This window comes from Schizosaccharomyces cryophilus, assembly GCF_000004155.1.
Source record: "Schizosaccharomyces cryophilus OY26 unplaced genomic scaffold supercont4.7, whole genome shotgun sequence".
Taxonomy (NCBI): domain Eukaryota; kingdom Fungi; phylum Ascomycota; class Schizosaccharomycetes; order Schizosaccharomycetales; family Schizosaccharomycetaceae; genus Schizosaccharomyces; species Schizosaccharomyces cryophilus.
This window is the reverse complement of record NW_013185630.1, coordinates 779,445-792,983: the sequence shown is the minus strand read 5'-3', so window position 1 is coordinate 792,983 and position 13,539 is coordinate 779,445. Positions and strand designations below refer to the sequence as shown.

Here is a 13,539-nt window from a genome sequence, read left to right as displayed (position 1 = left end):
TGGTATAAGCTTTTTTATTTTCATATGCTTCCTCAATGGTATGGTAAATGGTTATTTAAGAATTAGTGTGGCTGGCCTCAAGGAAGGACTGTTCTACAGTATGATAGAAAAATCAAACTAGTAACCCAAGTATTTTTATTGAATGAACGAGTTGTTGTATTTGTAGCCAGTTTATGAACTGGATGGAGTCGAAACTGGCTTGTACAGCAAGTTGTTTTTCTCATCGGGAAATGTCGATCGTCAATACCTGCACCGGGGACGTAAACAAACAAAACGTAACTACTGACTACAGGATTGAAGGAGGCTACAATCCATTCTTGAAAACCAAAGTAGCAATTTTACCAGTGGATAAAGATACGAATTATGGTAAAGTAAAATATTGAAAATAACAAAACAAAGATAGGATAGGATAGGATATTTGAATATAGAATGAATTTCATTGTGGCATTTTTGCACTTAATAATTTTAGAGAAAAGAAATAAATTGGTTAATCCATATAGATATAATAACATCTATTAAGAAAATATAGAATCTATTTGACCTTGAAGAAAGTTCCACTTTTAGGATATTGTCATGTCATGAAAGGTGTTTTGTTTGTATTATATATTATAGTATGTATAAATATTAGTATATCGCGAGATAAAAACCAAAAGGCCAAAGGATGATTGATACCTTACAAAAAGTAAACAAAACAAAGAAAATACGATTTCAACAAATCGGGCAGCCTTTCGGAACGAAAGTCTTATATACAAAGAAAGTTTGTTATACAAAGAGATAGATTACGTTAATTGTTTTAGCGAAGATATATAAAGTATGAATCCACAGTCGAATTCTTCAGATTGGAAGATTCGACTGGTCTGGCTAAATAAGATCGTCTTCCTACTTTCAATTTGGTTTAACCAGATCCCTGGACATTACTACCATTTATATACGCAGTATAACCAAGTCCAATTAACATATACTATCGATTAGATATTTATTATCATAAAGAGTGATGATTTTTAACGTGGCATCTTCCAATTTCAAGTGAAAATTGGTTTAACTTGAGCAACATAAGTAAAAACATAGATATGGATTCTGAAAACGCAGGGAGTGGATATCTCGCTCACCAAAAGGAGATGCAACCGGAATTAGGAAAACAATTAAAGGCTTTATCCGATCAAGTCACCCAAATGCATCAGGAATTAGGTAAACAATTAAATGCTTTAACTGACCAGATCACCTTAAAGAACCAAGACAGAATGGAAGAAAAAATGAGCCGTATGAAAGTTGATGAAGACTTTATTCCCAAGCAACCTATGGACATTATAGCATTGGTATATGAAAAATATGGGCCAATAGCAGACTCCTATCTAAAAATGATTCATCCGCTTAATCCTGGAATTGGAATATTCGAACCATCTGAACAATCTGTAGCAGTTTTTGGAAAAAATCTGCAAAGCATTTTTGGTTACCTACCTAAAGTATTTCCATCTGATCGCGAGAAAATTGCATTTTTATATTCCAAATCCCCAGAAAATTACCAAAGACAGATACGAAAATTGGTGAAGTTTCCAGGACCTCAGAGGACCTTCAAGACGGTTTTTGAACAGACATTTCTAAATGAGAGCGAGAAATATTGGTTTCATCCCATTCCTAAATATTTGGCAAAAGGAGCTCGTGGTGAGTTAGATGTTGATGAAATTCACAAATGGCTCGACGGATTGGACATGAACACAATCAAGAAAGTTGTTGTATTCGCATTTCATTCAAATTATTTTAGAAACGAACTCCTCAAACATAATTACGAGCATGGCAACCACGCTGCAGCTGTAAAAACCGTAAATGACCAGGTTCGATATACAAGGTCCAAAAATCAGAGAAAAGTTACCGTCCAAAGTTCCGACCTACAAAACTTTATTCCCAAGGAAGAAGGAGACAACCATGCTGATAAACCGAAACCAAAAGCACAAGTTTAATACTAGACAAAAGGGATAAGTCTAAGAGAGATGAAGTCGTCTCTATAAACAATAGGTGTGGAAAATTTTTCAAACCACCAGGAGAAACAACCTTCCCAACATCAAGATGTTAAACTTGCAAGCTCAAGGTCAATGCATTTATAGATACTGGCGCCAATGTATCCATCTTGAGAGAAGATATGGCAAACAAATTACGCGTAAATTTTATAAAAGAAAACCGAACGTTCCTAGGAATAACGCATGACAAACTTGAAGTCAAAGGAAATTTAAGTCTACCGGTAGAAAGAAATAATCGAAGATTTTACGAAACGTTCATAATTACTCCAACTTCCGACAATGAAGTTCTCATCGGATGGAGCCTTTTTAAAAAATTGGGAAATTTGGATTTTCTTATATGGCGAAACAAATCTGGAGAAAGATCAGACATATAGCAAAAACGATGCGAAAGTTCAAGAAATATTAAAGCCATTCAATAAGGTATTTACAGACAATACCAATATACCGTTGCCCCAACACTTCAATAGCGATTTAGAGATTAAACTGACAAGAGAGCTACCAGATTATGTACCAAAATTAAGACTTTATAACCAAAAGAAAAATCGATAATGGCAGAAAAGGTGCAATATTATTAAGTCAGAATCGAATCCGCGAAAGTTCATCAACATTTATTTGCGCACCATTAATAGTTCCAAAGAAGGGAACAGATAAATATCGCAAGTCATAAACTATAAGCCATTAAACGCGATTACGAAGAGGGATAATTATCCATTACCAAATTTCGAAGAAATTATCAATTGGCTAAGCGGAGCCAAAGTGTTTAGTACAATCGATTTGAACGAAGCATATCATCTGCTAAGAATTAAAGAAGGCGATGAACATAAAACTGCCTTTAAAACTCCCTTTGGAGCATATGAATACACTGTAATGCCGTTTGGATTAACAAACGCGCCAGCAAATTTTCAGAGATATATCAGTAAGGTATTTCTACCTCTGCTCGGCATTTATGTTATCGTTTATTTAGACGATATTCTCGTATAATCCTCATCGGAAGAGGAACACAAAATACATTTGCAAGAAGTATTTCACAGATTAGAGGAAGCAAATTTGTATGCAAATCGAGAGAAATGTCAATTTCTCAAAGACAAAGTTAAGTTCTTAGGTCACATATTTTCTGAAAAAGGAATTGAAGTCGATCCTGAAAGAATAAAAGCAATCACAAATTGGCCTGTACCAAACACTTTAAGAAGGTTACAGTCATTTTTAGAATTTGTGAATTACTCGAGAAGATTTATGCCAATTTATTCAAATTGGCAAGACCATTATACGATCTAACAAAAAAGAACGTAAAATATAAATGGACCGATCGTCAGCAGCAGGCTTTCATACAAGTTGAGAAAGAACTTAAAATTTTCTATGTTGAGGCATTATGACCCCAAAAGAGAAACTAGATTGGAAACTGATGCTTCTGACTTTGCTATCGGATACTCTCACAAAGGCAAGACGATGACCTTTATCATCCAATTGCTTTTCACTCAGAGACATTTACAGATCGACAACGAATTTGGCCAACATGGGAGAAAGAAGCGTACGCAATTATAGCAGCTTTACGCAAATGGTATCAATTTCTATCAGATACTGAAAAGCCATTTACAATTTTAACGGATTATAAGAATCTAACAACCATGTTTACCAACATCAAAGCAGATATCCGTGCAAAGATAAATAGATGGGCAACTGAAATGGAACTATATAATTTTGAAATTATCGACCAGGTCGAAAGAATGAAGCTGCAGACGGCATATCACGACGTCCTGATTATAAGACGCAAACGATTAATCGCATAATAGCAATCGATTATCTTTCCAACATTTTCGATCATGTGAGACGAGAATACTCTCATTATAAAAACTTTCAGAATATCCTCAATGGCACAGATCATAACTCTCGTTATATTGTAAAAAACGGTCTTATTCTCTACAAACGAGGACAAATTGTCATACCAAAGATACCACAAATGGTACCTCTACGAAGTAACGAACTTCCAAACTAGCTCAATCTAAATAGAGGTTTATAAATTCGGACTCGGAATCACCACTCTCGCTGTCTTCCTCGAAATCGTAGACATAGAACCTAGGCTTATGTGGCGCGAAAGATAATGTAACTGGTCCTGGTAGTCTAATCGAGAAATAGCTAGGATTATACCAAGACCTGGACCGCATAGCCTCGTTGACCTCGTCGATATGTATGTTGGTTCTACCGTCAGCACTCTCAATACCTGCAAATGTATCATTGACAATGACAGTCAATGAGTGAGGTAGCTCATGAACATTCCTGTCCGTCTGCATATATTGTAGTAGCGCACGCCCTGTAATTTTCTCTTGTATAGGTGGTCGGTCCCTACAACATTTGCTACATTATGTTCCCTGAGAGGTACGGTAACGTTAATTGCCATAGTTCAACCAAGATAGCTTAAGAGCGGTAAACACAGTATTGCTTTCTGTCATCTCACGATATGTGTCTTGTTTATATTATATATATTCAATACACTATCATAAGAGCATTTGCTAAATATTAGCAAATGAAATAAGACTAAAGGATGAGATATTACAAATGGTAAACAAAACAAAGAAAATACGATTTTAACAATATCGGACAGCCTCTCGGAACGGAAGCCTTATAGACATAGAAAGTTTGTTTTACAGAGAGATAGATTACGTTAGTTGTCTCAGCGAAGATATATAAACTATGAATCCACAGTCGAATTCTTCAGATTGGAAGATTCGACTGGTCTGGCTAAGCAAGATTGTCTTTCAATCATTTCATTTAGTTTACCAGATATAACCCTAGATATTACTAGCGGCTATATACGCAGTATAACTAAGTCCAATTAACGTGCACAAACCTACAGTTGTAGTTATTACTTCCTCTCGATAAATGTTCTTATAAACCGTGAGATTTATCAACATGACTTGTTTATTGAAGGAGACGTATTTAGTCAACCAGGTATAGGACATTGCTGAGTAAATAGTCTCATTTGGTACTTTTATTTCAACTCAAAAACGCTGACGCTTTAGGCAGTCAACAGTTGTATTCCACTCTCATCAACATAATAGTAAAGTAGGATAACATCACCGTGACAATTAGCTTTTTTTGAGTGATCACATAAGGATACGGATAAAAGAAAGAGGATTTATGGAAAAGGAATTCGTACTTTTTGATTAACTCTCAAAATTCATGGGGTATGAATAAGGAGTATGGATCCATTTCATAAAGGAATAGATTCATTGAAGTCTTTAATAAAAATTCGTATTGCGAAATTGATTCCCATTTCATTTAATCATAATTACCGGTAGCAACATTAGAATATAAATCACAATAGTGTTTTTAAAGATTTCAGTTGAGATGTATCTTACCTTGTAATTTATGAATAGGAGAGTCTTTTAGGGGAGTTGAAGCCAAAAAAATAATTAGTAAAATAAAAACAAACACGCACTCGTCTTTAGCTTGTTCAAGAGTTCCTGGTTGATCTTAAAAATCGCTTGTTCCATCTTGTGTTTTTGAATTAGAGCTTGTATTCTATTAGCTGCTAGACCGATGTGGATGGAAACCATTCATCAGTTTGGAATTGTCTTGATACTGGATCTGCTGCAAGCAAATAAAGAACTGTTCTACAATGACAAACCAGTCCTCGTATATGAAAACCCTAGAAAATTCATTTGAGCAGCTTCCACACGATAGAAAGAATGCAAATGAATTGAATTTTTAAAAAAAAATAGCGTTAATTTTCTGATTGCATTTGATTTTATTTACTTCTAATTTATTTTTTTACATTTCTTTTCTGTATTTGTTTATGATTGCTTGTTTCCTTTGCATTTCATCACTCGTTCCATTACGGTCATATATTAGATAACAACGCACTACCGAAATCCAGCGAAGTGTGGACTTGAGAATTAGAGAGAAACTTCACCTTGGAATTTACCAAACATACGGCTTAGGAAATCTTGGGAATTGGGAGCATTTTCTGTTATTTATAGGCAAAAATGAGACCTTTAACGCACGAGGAAACAAAAACCTTCTTTGAGAAGCTTGCTCAATAGTAAGTACATGGAACAGAAAGGAGAAGGATCACGGTGCAATTAAATTTTTTTTTTTTTTGCCAATTCCGACATGAAACCCAATCCTTTTACCTTTAGAACATGAAAAAGAATCTCCAAACGGAATATTAACCAATGATTGTGTCTAGTATCGGTAAAAATATCACTCATTTAATTGATCGCCCAGACGATCCCCATTGCTTTCGTTTACAAAAAGACCGTGTTTACTATGTCAGGTAAGTAGTTTTTCCTCTGTTCTCAAAGTTTTACGCCTTGCGTTGCTTCATTTTTGGCGTCTATTTTTTTTAAGTCTATTCACTAACTCTCGGGATAGCGAAAATGCTATGAAGTTGGCTACTTCTGTTGCTCGTACAAATCTCATGTCCTTGGGTATTTGCTTTGGAAAATTCACAAAAACAAACAAATTTCGCTTACACATCACCTCCTTGGATTATATTGCTCAGTACGCTAGATACAAAATTTGGGTCAAGGCCAACGGTGAAATGCCTTTCTTGTATGGCAACCATGTCCTGAAGGCTCATGTGGGTCGTATTACCGACGACACACCTCAACACCAAGGTGTCATCATTTACTCCATGAACGATACTCCTTTGGGCTTTGGTGTGACCGCTCGCTCTACTGTTGAATTGTCCCGTTTAGATCCCACCGGCATTGTTGCCTTCCACCAAGCTGATGTTGGTGAATATTTGCGCGATGAAGATACTCTTTTCTAATTAGGAACTGTATATGTATATCCCTTTCAAACGATCTCTCCCTTCCTTTTCTTTCAACTAGTCCACTTTACTAGATGTTCTTCCTCGAAACATCTCTCTTCCAAAACAAAGACGTTTCCTCTTGTTATCAGCTAGAAGAGTATAGTTTTGCTCCAATCTTTTTTATTCTGTTTTGAGTTTTTTTTTTTGGTATAACTTCAAGGTGTTGGATTTTTTGTTACGTTCTCTTACGCTTAAAAAATATCTTCAAACAAGAACGGTTTTGGGTTACACGGTTTTATAATTGTAGAAATTTTAATTTAAGTGAAAAAATTTAATATTCTAAAAAACGTTTACCTAGTAAATTCTTATTTTCGTAGAAACCTTTTATATGGATAGAACCATTTTGCCCATCAACAGTGAAACTGAGAAAGAAAAACTACATATATTCATGACATAACCTGGTTCTTAAGTAGCAATTCCTTGCATGTTTCTGCCTTTGTTTTTTATCTTTACATTTGTCCGATCTCGTTTGGGAAGCCAGCGTTGAGGATCTGCCGCTGTGTTTGGATTGAAATTCTTTGGCGTAGGCTTTCTGCGCTTTCTCGTTTTCTTCGAAGCGTCATTATTTGCTTCACGCTTCAATGATCCAATAGTAGTAGATACTGGAACTCCTTTGGACTCAACAGCATCAATATCAACGCTTCCTATCAAATCTGACACAGAAATTAAATGGCTTTCAAGTGATTTACTAATGGATTCATCAATATAGCAAAGGGCAGCCACTTCGCTGGAAACCAACTCACTAACAGGACCCCTCCAAGCAATTAATTTCTCAATAGTCTTCAAACCGCTTTGCACGACATCCACACTTGCCTTCTCATCAATCGAAGCTAATAATGAACGTGTGCATAATAGAAGTTTGGCGTGGCAATTTGGTTTACCCGTCCAGTATCTAGCAGCAGCATGTAAATTTTCGGTACTTGGAGTTTGAGAATGTTGAACCTTAGAAAGGAGTGCATCGCCTAAACCGGCCATACCAGGAGAATACCGCAATGCAAAATTTTCAGAACCTTCTAATGCTCCACACATTTTCTTGTACACAGCTAATGCGCCGCGATAATTCTCACATGAAATTTTGAATTGAATTAGCAAAAGGGCGCTACAAGCATCAGCAGGATTTTTTCTGAACTTATTAATTAAAAATCCAGGAAGCTTCTTGGAAGATGAAAGTGAACCTTTCTCGTGTTCTGACATGAGAACACCATAAAATAGTTTATCCTCCTGGGCACGCCTTTCCTTCTCCTTCTTGTGAACAGCCCGCACCTTACCAACGGCCATGTCCAGCAGGGCCAGATTTCGCACAAGTTGTAAGCTTTGAGAAGCTAACAGCTTTGTAAAGGCCTTCTCAACAGGAGTCTCATGAATATTACGAAATGCAAGATAGGGATTTTCATTGTTTAGGCATAAGACATTATTAACAAACAGAACGCGTGAAGTTTCATCGAGACTAATTTCCATTGTCAGTAAATGTTATAAAGGATTTATGATGAAACATACCTTGCTGAAGCTATTTTCTTGGATTCTTCTTCAGCTTTTTGCACCTCACCAGCCATTAAATGTGCATAAACCAACTGCAGACGACACAAGTTTACATGAGATTCTTCTTCTGAAGACAGGGAATCTTTTGCTTCTAAATTTCCGGTTAAAGAAGACAGCAAATCAATGGCCTTGCTCCATTGTTGAAGAGTCAAGTAACGAGTAGCTAAGTTAAACTGAGAATCTTGATCTTCCAAAGAAGGAATGCTTTCAATTTGCCATCCGGGAAGCTGAGAAGCCACAGCAAGCACATTCACTTGAATATCAGATTGTTGTTCTGGCTAATAAGAGTTAGTTTAGCTCGCTTTTCTATAGAAGGAAAAGAAATATTGCATTGTCAATTCAATATATTGAAAAAAAGCGGTTTTAAAACCTGATTTCGAGAAAAGAGGTTCGTAACGGCTGGGTTGATGAAATTATACTTACCAGTTCCCTTTGAAGCTTTTCGTAAATTTCAATAGCTTTTGAGAAATCTGATTTACGGTAAGCCTGGTCATGTTAATATAATTAAAATATAAAATCCATCAGCACAAGAAACAAGCGTAGATCGTGCGTGTATTGTGAAATTTGTGTTTACCTCTTGAGCTTCCAAGTGTTGGATAAAATGGGAATCATTTATTGCAGGATAATCTTGTTTTAAATGGAAAGCACAATAGACTCTTTCATACATAGCATCCTGCCCGCCTAAATACTTTTGGATAACATCCAAGGCTTCTACGTAGCATTCCACATCAATCAAGTTCAATACTTTTCGATATATATCAATTTTGGAATCGCCTACTTCTATTTTACCAACACGATCGGCAAGAGTAGTAATTTGTTCTTCAGTATCCGCCATGTTGGTGGTGTCTTGCTCTTGGTAGGTCTTTACTACCAATTTTGACATTCAGTATCGACACCAAAATTCACTTGTACAGTAAATGAATAGTCATAAAAGATTTAATAAAATATCTACACGCGTAATGTAAGCTTAAAGTGCGTAGAAACCATGTTTTTTCTTTCAGAGATGATCAACGATATTTGGCTACACAAATGGGAAGAAGAATTGCAATGAAGTCGTTCTATATGTTTATTTGGTTCTAGTATTCTTCAAACTTTTCGTTTCTGTTCTTCTTTGTCGATCGTAAGTCGCCTGAAGTGAGAGGTAAAAACATAAAGAATCACAAAAGGCATCTACTATCCTGTAAGTAATGAGTAGCAACCAGCAGACTTAATGTACCATGGTAAATACTATTTCTAGCATGAATAAGAAAGCTTCAATTAAAGGGAAACTAAAACGAAGGCCATAGTCTAGTAAAAAGGTTTAAAAAAGATCCACAGCAGAGGAAAACACTACATAAAAAATAAATAATAAACCAAAAATTAGTCAAGGGAAAGATTAAAAAAAGCTTTAAAACCTCTGGAAGAATTCAATTCTCTTTTGGCAAGACTCATTCGTGCAACCAGGACATCTCTGGGTAAATTGACGGGAATGAGCGGTGTTCGTTTCTAAATGAAGCTTCACTAAATCGGCCATTCCTCTAATAGCGATGGGATTATCGTTAATACTGGGTGCGCGCTTAACTCCCATGATGCCTTTGCTCTTGGCATCCTCAATGTAATCTTCGAGTTCCTTTAGGGTTTCAATATGGTCTGAGGTAAATGCGACAGGAACTAAAATCATGTTCTTGTGGCCTTGTTTTCCAAGTTGTTGAATCACGTCTTCCGTGGAAGGAGACATCCAAGGAATAGGACCAACTTTGGACTGCCAGGAGTTTATAAATCTGTTCTTGAATCCTAGTTTTTGCATCACGCCGTAAGTAGTAGCGGCGATCTCATTCACGTATGGATCTCCTTTAGAGACTTGAGACATGGGTAATGAATGAGCGCTGAATATAATGACAGCGTTATCCCGTTCTTCCTTAGGATAGGTCTCTAAAGTTTTTTGAATATTCTCCGCAAAAGCGTCTAATAAACCTTCCTGTAAGGACCAACGATCCAAAACAGACCACTCAACATCTTGTTCCATATTCATTTCAAGAAGCTGTTTTCGAAGTTCATTCAGAGAAGCACCACTCGTCGAACAAGACCATTGAGGATACTGACTAAAGGCAACCGCACGCTTGATTTTGGACTCTTTCAGTTCTTTTAGCATTTCTTCTGTCAAAGGAGGGGCATAACGAAAAGCCACGAATGGAACATGAGGAGCCGATTGAGGAGAGGTTTCATCTAGGATTTTACAAATTTCTTTTCCTTGATATTCAGTCCAATGCAGGATTGGACTTCCACCTCCAATTTCTTTGTAATGCTCTCGAACAGCGGGAGTCCTTCTCTTAGCAATGAATTTTCCAAGTGAGTTTTGAAAGTAGCCTAGTGGAATAATATCACCATCAGCAAAGAGTCTTTGCAAGAAAGGTCCAACCTATGTTTATTAATATTGACGTTTCATCGACCGTGAAAAATAAAGTGCTGAAGAATCGTACCTCATCTAAATTCGATGGTCCACCCATATTTAGCATGACAATAGCCTGTTGGAATGTTAGTAACCAACGAAGGACCTTAACAGACTGTACTTACGGTTGGCCCTTTTTTGGAAGCACCGTCCTGAGACCCGATAGGTTCTGCTGTTTTCGTTGCCAACGAAGAAGCCATCCTTGCAAGCGACGATGGATTCTGGAAGCCAGAGTGGAAACTTAGTGGAAAAAATCTTGGCCTTATAACGGGACATCGTGCAAACGGAAATCGAATCATTTTCTGAATCGTCTGGTGAAAAGCGGTCAGGTTGTTTTACTTTCTATGAGTTTACCTTTGAGAACTTTCTCAGTTGAAAAATTTCTCAAATTGGATGAGGAGAATAAGAAGGCAAAATTTTGTATAATCGGTGCTGTTATTTTTAGCTCTTCTGACAAATAATTATTTGTAAGAGGAAAACCAACGACTCTTCTGGGGCGGTAACTTTTTCGCTCCATTACCAAGCGATTGCAATCCAACTTATTTTATGTAGAATATTAATTGAATGAAACAAAATCTTCTTCATTGTGAAAGGTCATTATGCTAGAACATGTATTATATGTGTTTGCCAATTCACTATATCTTTGAACACTTTCGTTAGTACGATTAACCTAACATATTAAAATCAATAATGCGATTTTATCAAGAAAGCCTGAATTAAAGGAAATCGCTTAAATGACTTCAGAGCATTTATTTTATTTTACAAACTAGGACCTTGTATTCTTCATGTTCTTGTAAGGTTGTTGAGCGCGACGGTTTTAGTATTATATAAAATCGTCTTTGAACGAAGTGCTACGTTCGTTTTTCTGGTAAAAGATTCTGTCTACGCCTTTTCAAGGCCAATATGTATAAAACAACTCATATCTGAGTGCTTTTCTTTTCAAGTTTTTCAACTACCCACAAAGTCACAGTTGTCAACAACAATGACATGGACCACGAAACTACAAGAAAGAATGATCCTTTTTTGTATACCCTCTCTCTTTAGTAAGTGAGCCTATATTATACCACTTATGTGATATCTTGTACCCTTATACTTTAACTCAATTGAATAAAATTAAATTAGACTATCCAGCACCAAAAGAACACCATTTTGAACTAACCGATAAACGTACTTTTTATCTTTTGTCTTTTATTTTTTAACAAATAAATGCTTCATCCAACTGAAGGAATCACGAATACGCTTGAAAAACTCGTCATCTTTATGCGCAGCGACAATTACCTCGCTCTTGCCCATATCGTTTTTCATGGAAAACAGAGAAGAAGATGGTCGACGAACCATACCAACACCATCCACGCCTTCCCCTTGCCTCAGCCAAGGTTTTGATGCCTTATCAGCCGTATCAATGAAAATATGGTATACGAAAAGACCTATAATAATCATAACGAAAGCGATAGGATAAAGCCAATAGACGTGATTTCCGAAAACATGGATACCAATAATCAAACTCCAAAAGTCTGAAGTTAACACTGAAATGTTATAAAAAGTTGCTGAAGACATACGGAAACATATAGGAGCAAGCGAATAGAGAATAAGCATAACAATAATGAAACCAGCTAGATATCCTCCCATAGCACGAGTCCAATGCAAATGCAAAAAGTCTTTGCGATCGAAAATGAAATTCTGCACAATACTGATGATGGAGGCATAAAGGCTCATTTGACCGACGACTACATATAAAGGCAGTTTAGAAGCAAAGTATTCTTCAATCGTGTTTGAAAGACCGTAACAGGTTGCGCCAAGAATCATGTAACCGTCACCTAAACCAGGGTTCTTCGCACTTTTTTCATTGCTGCCATAGTTTTTCAAGTCACTGACAACAAGTAAGGCAAGGCCACCGATACAGACCACAATACCGAGTAACTGAGACCAGTGGTATCGTACTTTTAAGAAGAAAAACGAAAGAATGACAACTGCAACCGTAGCCCAAGAATCTAAAAGACTTGCACTGATCACACTGGTATATTGGTAAGCGAGAACAACAAAATAATTCCCCTCTACATCAAAGAAAGCAAACAAAATGTACTTCCAACCATGACGAAGTACCATTTCAAAGTAACTTTTAAACCCCATTCGATAGATGGTATAAGGCGTAAACATGAGAGTAAGCGCGGCATAAAATAAGAAGATTTGAAAAGCTGGAACTTTCCCCATCTCTGACAAAAAGCCATTAAAAGTATTACTAGCAGTTAAGCATAATGAAAGCACTTGACCCAAAATAAAAACAATCCAAAAACGTTTGTTTGTTACAAACGAAAAAGCCCTGGTTTTTATTCGCTCCAAACGACGGGGATTTTGTTCTATTGAACGTTCTTGTGAAGGTGGTCTGAATTGTACGTCGTTCACACTAGAAGCATCATCTAAGGGTCCATCCAAAGGTTTCGTAGAGACTTGCTCTTCGTCTTTATCCATTGATGTTTTGTGAAGACCCTCATTCGACTTGTTGCTGACTGGTTGAGTTGCCACAAATTCAGCTTCTGGTAACTTGTTATGATTCTTCACAGTACTTGCAATGCTTTCATTATCAAAGTTGGATTCCTCGACCCGGGGAGAAATGTTCAATTGGTTTGAATTGGAACTCTGAAGCGAACCTGTTTGCGCCAACACATATTCATCAGAGAAATCTGTGCTAGAAAAGGAGGATTGTATCCCTCGGTGATCCCTAATATGGATATTTTCGCTCATTT

At 36.7% G+C, this 13,539-nt stretch overlaps 6 protein-coding genes across 6 annotated transcripts; 3 read left to right on the top strand and 3 right to left on the bottom strand.

The window, feature by feature from the left end:
* Positions 1-106: 106 nt before the first annotated feature.
* SPOG_03541 (uncharacterized protein) lies at positions 107-447 on the top strand. Its single transcript, XM_013169956.1, has one exon. It carries the CDS (start codon positions 174-176, stop codon positions 381-383), a length of 210 nt encoding a protein of 69 aa, XP_013025410.1. The 5' UTR covers positions 107-173; the 3' UTR covers positions 384-447.
* A 226-nt stretch (positions 448-673) lies between these two features.
* Positions 674-4,541, top strand: SPOG_03540 (uncharacterized protein). The gene has a single exon (XM_013169955.1). It carries the CDS (start codon positions 1,071-1,073, stop codon positions 1,956-1,958), a length of 888 nt encoding a protein of 295 aa, XP_013025409.1. The 5' UTR covers positions 674-1,070; the 3' UTR covers positions 1,959-4,541.
* A 1,394-nt stretch (positions 4,542-5,935) lies between these two features.
* Positions 5,936-7,176, top strand: SPOG_03539 (RNA-binding protein). Its single transcript, XM_013169954.1, has 3 exons — positions 5,936-6,054; positions 6,202-6,288; positions 6,387-7,176. Exons 1-3 carry the CDS (start codon positions 5,999-6,001, stop codon positions 6,784-6,786), a joined length of 543 nt encoding a protein of 180 aa, XP_013025408.1. The 5' UTR covers positions 5,936-5,998; the 3' UTR covers positions 6,787-7,176.
* Positions 7,079-9,214, bottom strand: SPOG_03538 (signal recognition particle subunit Srp72). The gene is made up of 4 exons (XM_013169953.1): positions 8,942-9,214; positions 8,791-8,853; positions 8,326-8,645; positions 7,079-8,275 (listed from the first exon to the last, which is right to left on the bottom strand). Exons 1-4 carry the CDS (start codon positions 9,200-9,202, stop codon positions 7,234-7,236), a joined length of 1,686 nt encoding a protein of 561 aa, XP_013025407.1. The 5' UTR covers positions 9,203-9,214; the 3' UTR covers positions 7,079-7,233.
* Positions 9,215-9,320: 106 nt separating this feature from the next.
* SPOG_03537 (ferrochelatase) lies at positions 9,321-11,516 on the bottom strand. The gene is made up of 3 exons (XM_013169952.1): positions 10,921-11,516; positions 10,827-10,871; positions 9,321-10,765 (listed from the first exon to the last, which is right to left on the bottom strand). Exons 1-3 carry the CDS (start codon positions 11,092-11,094, stop codon positions 9,755-9,757), a joined length of 1,230 nt encoding a protein of 409 aa, XP_013025406.1. The 5' UTR covers positions 11,095-11,516; the 3' UTR covers positions 9,321-9,754.
* Positions 11,517-11,983: 467 nt separating this feature from the next.
* On the bottom strand, positions 11,984-13,537 carry SPOG_03536 (membrane transporter; the record flags this gene model as incomplete). The annotated part of the gene is made up of 2 exons (XM_013169951.1): positions 11,984-12,321; positions 12,355-13,537. The coding sequence occupies 2 exons, from the start codon at positions 13,535-13,537 to the stop codon at positions 11,984-11,986; spliced, it is 1,521 nt and encodes a 506-aa protein (XP_013025405.1).
* Positions 13,538-13,539: the final 2 nt, after the last annotated feature.

What these genes read in the sequence shown, in the direction of transcription:
- SPOG_03541 (XM_013169956.1), top strand. Translation starts at nt 174, where the DNA reads ATGAACTGGATGGAGTCGAAACTGGCTTGTACAGCAAGTTGTTTTTCT.
- SPOG_03539 (XM_013169954.1), top strand. Translation starts at nt 5,999, where the DNA reads ATGAGACCTTTAACGCACGAGGAAACAAAAACCTTCTTTGAGAAGCTT. An exon ending in TTTGAGAAGCTTGCTCAATA is followed by an intron (nt 6,055 to 6,201) that starts GTAAGTACATGG and finishes GATTGTGTCTAG; the next exon opens with TATCGGTAAAAATATCACTC. An exon ending in GACCGTGTTTACTATGTCAG is followed by an intron (nt 6,289 to 6,386) that starts GTAAGTAGTTTT and finishes CTCTCGGGATAG; the next exon opens with CGAAAATGCTATGAAGTTGG.
- SPOG_03540 (XM_013169955.1), top strand. Translation starts at nt 1,071, where the DNA reads ATGGATTCTGAAAACGCAGGGAGTGGATATCTCGCTCACCAAAAGGAG.
- SPOG_03537 (XM_013169952.1), bottom strand. Translation starts at nt 11,094, where the DNA reads ATGATTCGATTTCCGTTTGCACGATGTCCCGTTATAAGGCCAAGATTT. An exon ending in CTTCCAAAAAAGGGCCAACC is followed by an intron (nt 10,872 to 10,920) that starts GTAAGTACAGTC and finishes ACATTCCAACAG; the next exon opens with GCTATTGTCATGCTAAATAT. An exon ending in GACCATCGAATTTAGATGAG is followed by an intron (nt 10,766 to 10,826) that starts GTACGATTCTTC and finishes TAATAAACATAG; the next exon opens with GTTGGACCTTTCTTGCAAAG.
- SPOG_03538 (XM_013169953.1), bottom strand. Translation starts at nt 9,202, where the DNA reads ATGGCGGATACTGAAGAACAAATTACTACTCTTGCCGATCGTGTTGGT. An exon ending in AACACTTGGAAGCTCAAGAG is followed by an intron (nt 8,854 to 8,941) that starts GTAAACACAAAT and finishes TAACATGACCAG; the next exon opens with GCTTACCGTAAATCAGATTT. An exon ending in AAGAAAATAGCTTCAGCAAG is followed by an intron (nt 8,276 to 8,325) that starts GTATGTTTCATC and finishes AATGGAAATTAG; the next exon opens with TCTCGATGAAACTTCACGCG.